Here is a 1,938-nt window from a genome sequence, read left to right on the forward strand (position 1 = left end):
CAAAACCGAAGTTTCAAACTTCGGTTTAGGGCACGGGTGGCAAAGCTTGTACACATGTCTGCCAAGTCACTGTGTAAACGAATAAAGCATCAAAGTCGAAGTTCCAAACTTCGGATTTGGCAAAACCGAACTTTGGAACTTCGGTTTTACCATTTTCGATATGATTTTGATAAAATTTCTATTTTTGCAAGAGCCTTTAATAAAATTACTATTTAAAAAAAAAATTCAAAAAAATACTCACCGGGGCAAAGTCGAAAAATTCAAAGTTTTAACACTGAAAAATGCAAATTCACTGGGGGCGGGCACCCCCTTGCCTCCAAATAAAACGCCCCTGGTTGCGGATGTCTTGCGTTCGAACCTCATCCGAGGTGATTTTACTACACGCGATGCCCGTATGGATTCATCGTGGGGGTGTTCTCCTGAAGAGCGGTAGGAGTGTAATAGTTCGATCAATGAAATGATCGGGAGAGTGAGTACCGATATCGTTTTTGAACCCCGTCAGTGACTCCTAACCGTTGTTCAAAAGAAAATTACGTGAATGTCCTTGTAACAAAAAAAATTAGTACATTAGTTGAAGTTTTTTTTTGGTTGGGAGAAATATTTTGTAAATATCAAAATAAAGCGGAATTTTAGGAACTTTGAGTTCCTTTGAGGGAACGAATAATGTGTTTAAAATTCAGTTTAAATTTTAACCAAATATTATTATGAAGTCGTTTTGTTTTGAAAAAAGTCTTGGTTTCTAAATTTATATATAAGGGCCTATATATTTTTGAAACTAATGATTTTATATTTTTTTTTTTTTTTGAAACGCAAGGAATTTTCATTGATTGAAATAAAAGGCCCCATCATTTACAAATGCATGATGAGCCCATTATAGAACCACAATTTCATCCAGTCACCTACGAATAGCATTACATGAATATATACATACAGAAATAAATAATGAGGCTGCAGAGGCAGCAGCTAAAATATATATCCAACCATTAACTATGCAGGTAGCAATATGGGTTGGAAATCCAAGTATGCCATTCCAATTTGATACCTTTTATCCTTCTCGCAATCCAATCGAAAGACATGATTTGAATTTCATTCACCGCCAGGGGAACGGTCCAACTATCACCTTTAAACTCTCGAGAGTTTCGGTTTTTCCACAGCAAGTAACCACACGTCCATTTTAATGCCTGCCAAATGTATTTCCCACTTTTCGAAGTCCCCAATATGCAGTTTTCTTTGAAAGCATTAGAAAGTGTGTGAGCTGAGACAGAGTTAATGTTCCACCACTTGTATACGCGGTTCCAAACGTCCTTCGCGAATTTGCAATTTATTAGAGTATGTTCCGCCGTTTCTAAATCTTCATCGCACATTGGACATCTCACACTATGTAAATCCACTCCCCTTTTGTCGAGTTCAGTTCTCACAGGTAATCTTTGTTTCATGGCTCGCCACACGAATAATTCAACTTTTATTTTGGTACAAGTGAGTTTCGCAAAGTACAGTGGCCTGTTTTAAAACTTTCAAGTAATTTCGAGTCAAGCAACGAAGTGAGTTTTTTAACCATTAAAATACCTTTGTTATCCAACAGCCACTGCCACTTATCTTCTGAATTTCTGTCGATTTGCAGCAGGTTGATGCACGAATTTAGCTCATCCAGCTCCCCTCTTGTACGCCCTCTTGGTTCTCTCATCCACCTCCACGATCCCACGTTATGAGTGCCATTTCAGACTATCCTTTCCTTTACGGTTGCATTCTTTACTTCCTCAGTCCTATACAGTCTTGCAAACCTTTCTCAAAGTGACATGTCGCCCATCCAGGTCTCGTTCCAAAACCCTGTATTCTCGCCATCACCAACCACCTTTTTGAATGATTTGTTGAAAGGGATGTTCAAGGTGTTCATCGAATTTCCTGCAAAAATAATATTAGACCATGGACTAGACGACG

The 1,938-nt window shown here is 38.3% G+C and overlaps 1 protein-coding gene across 1 annotated transcript; it reads right to left on the reverse strand.

The window, feature by feature from the left end:
• Positions 1 to 849: 849 nt before the first annotated feature.
• On the reverse strand, positions 850 to 1,436 carry LOC139850153 (uncharacterized). The gene is made up of 2 exons (XM_071839742.1): positions 1,043 to 1,436; positions 850 to 899 (listed from the first exon to the last, which is right to left on the reverse strand). The coding sequence occupies exons 1-2, from the start codon at positions 1,434 to 1,436 to the stop codon at positions 850 to 852; spliced, it is 444 nt and encodes a 147-aa protein (XP_071695843.1).
• Between the last annotated feature and the right edge of the window lie 502 nt (positions 1,437 to 1,938).

The sequence above is a fragment of the Rutidosis leptorrhynchoides genome, chromosome 5 (genome assembly GCF_046630445.1).
Source record: "Rutidosis leptorrhynchoides isolate AG116_Rl617_1_P2 chromosome 5, CSIRO_AGI_Rlap_v1, whole genome shotgun sequence".
Taxonomy (NCBI): Eukaryota; Viridiplantae; Streptophyta; class Magnoliopsida; order Asterales; family Asteraceae; genus Rutidosis; species Rutidosis leptorrhynchoides.

Bases quoted from the DNA above. Each gene is read 5' to 3' on its own strand.
- LOC139850153 (XM_071839742.1), bottom strand. From the start codon at position 1,436: ATGAAACAAAGATTACCTGTGAGAACTGAACTCGACAAAAGGGGAGTG. The intron at 900-1,042 runs GTATCAAATTGG...TGCTATTCGTAG, and splicing joins GATTGCGAGAAGGATAAAAG to GTGACTGGATGAAATTGTGG.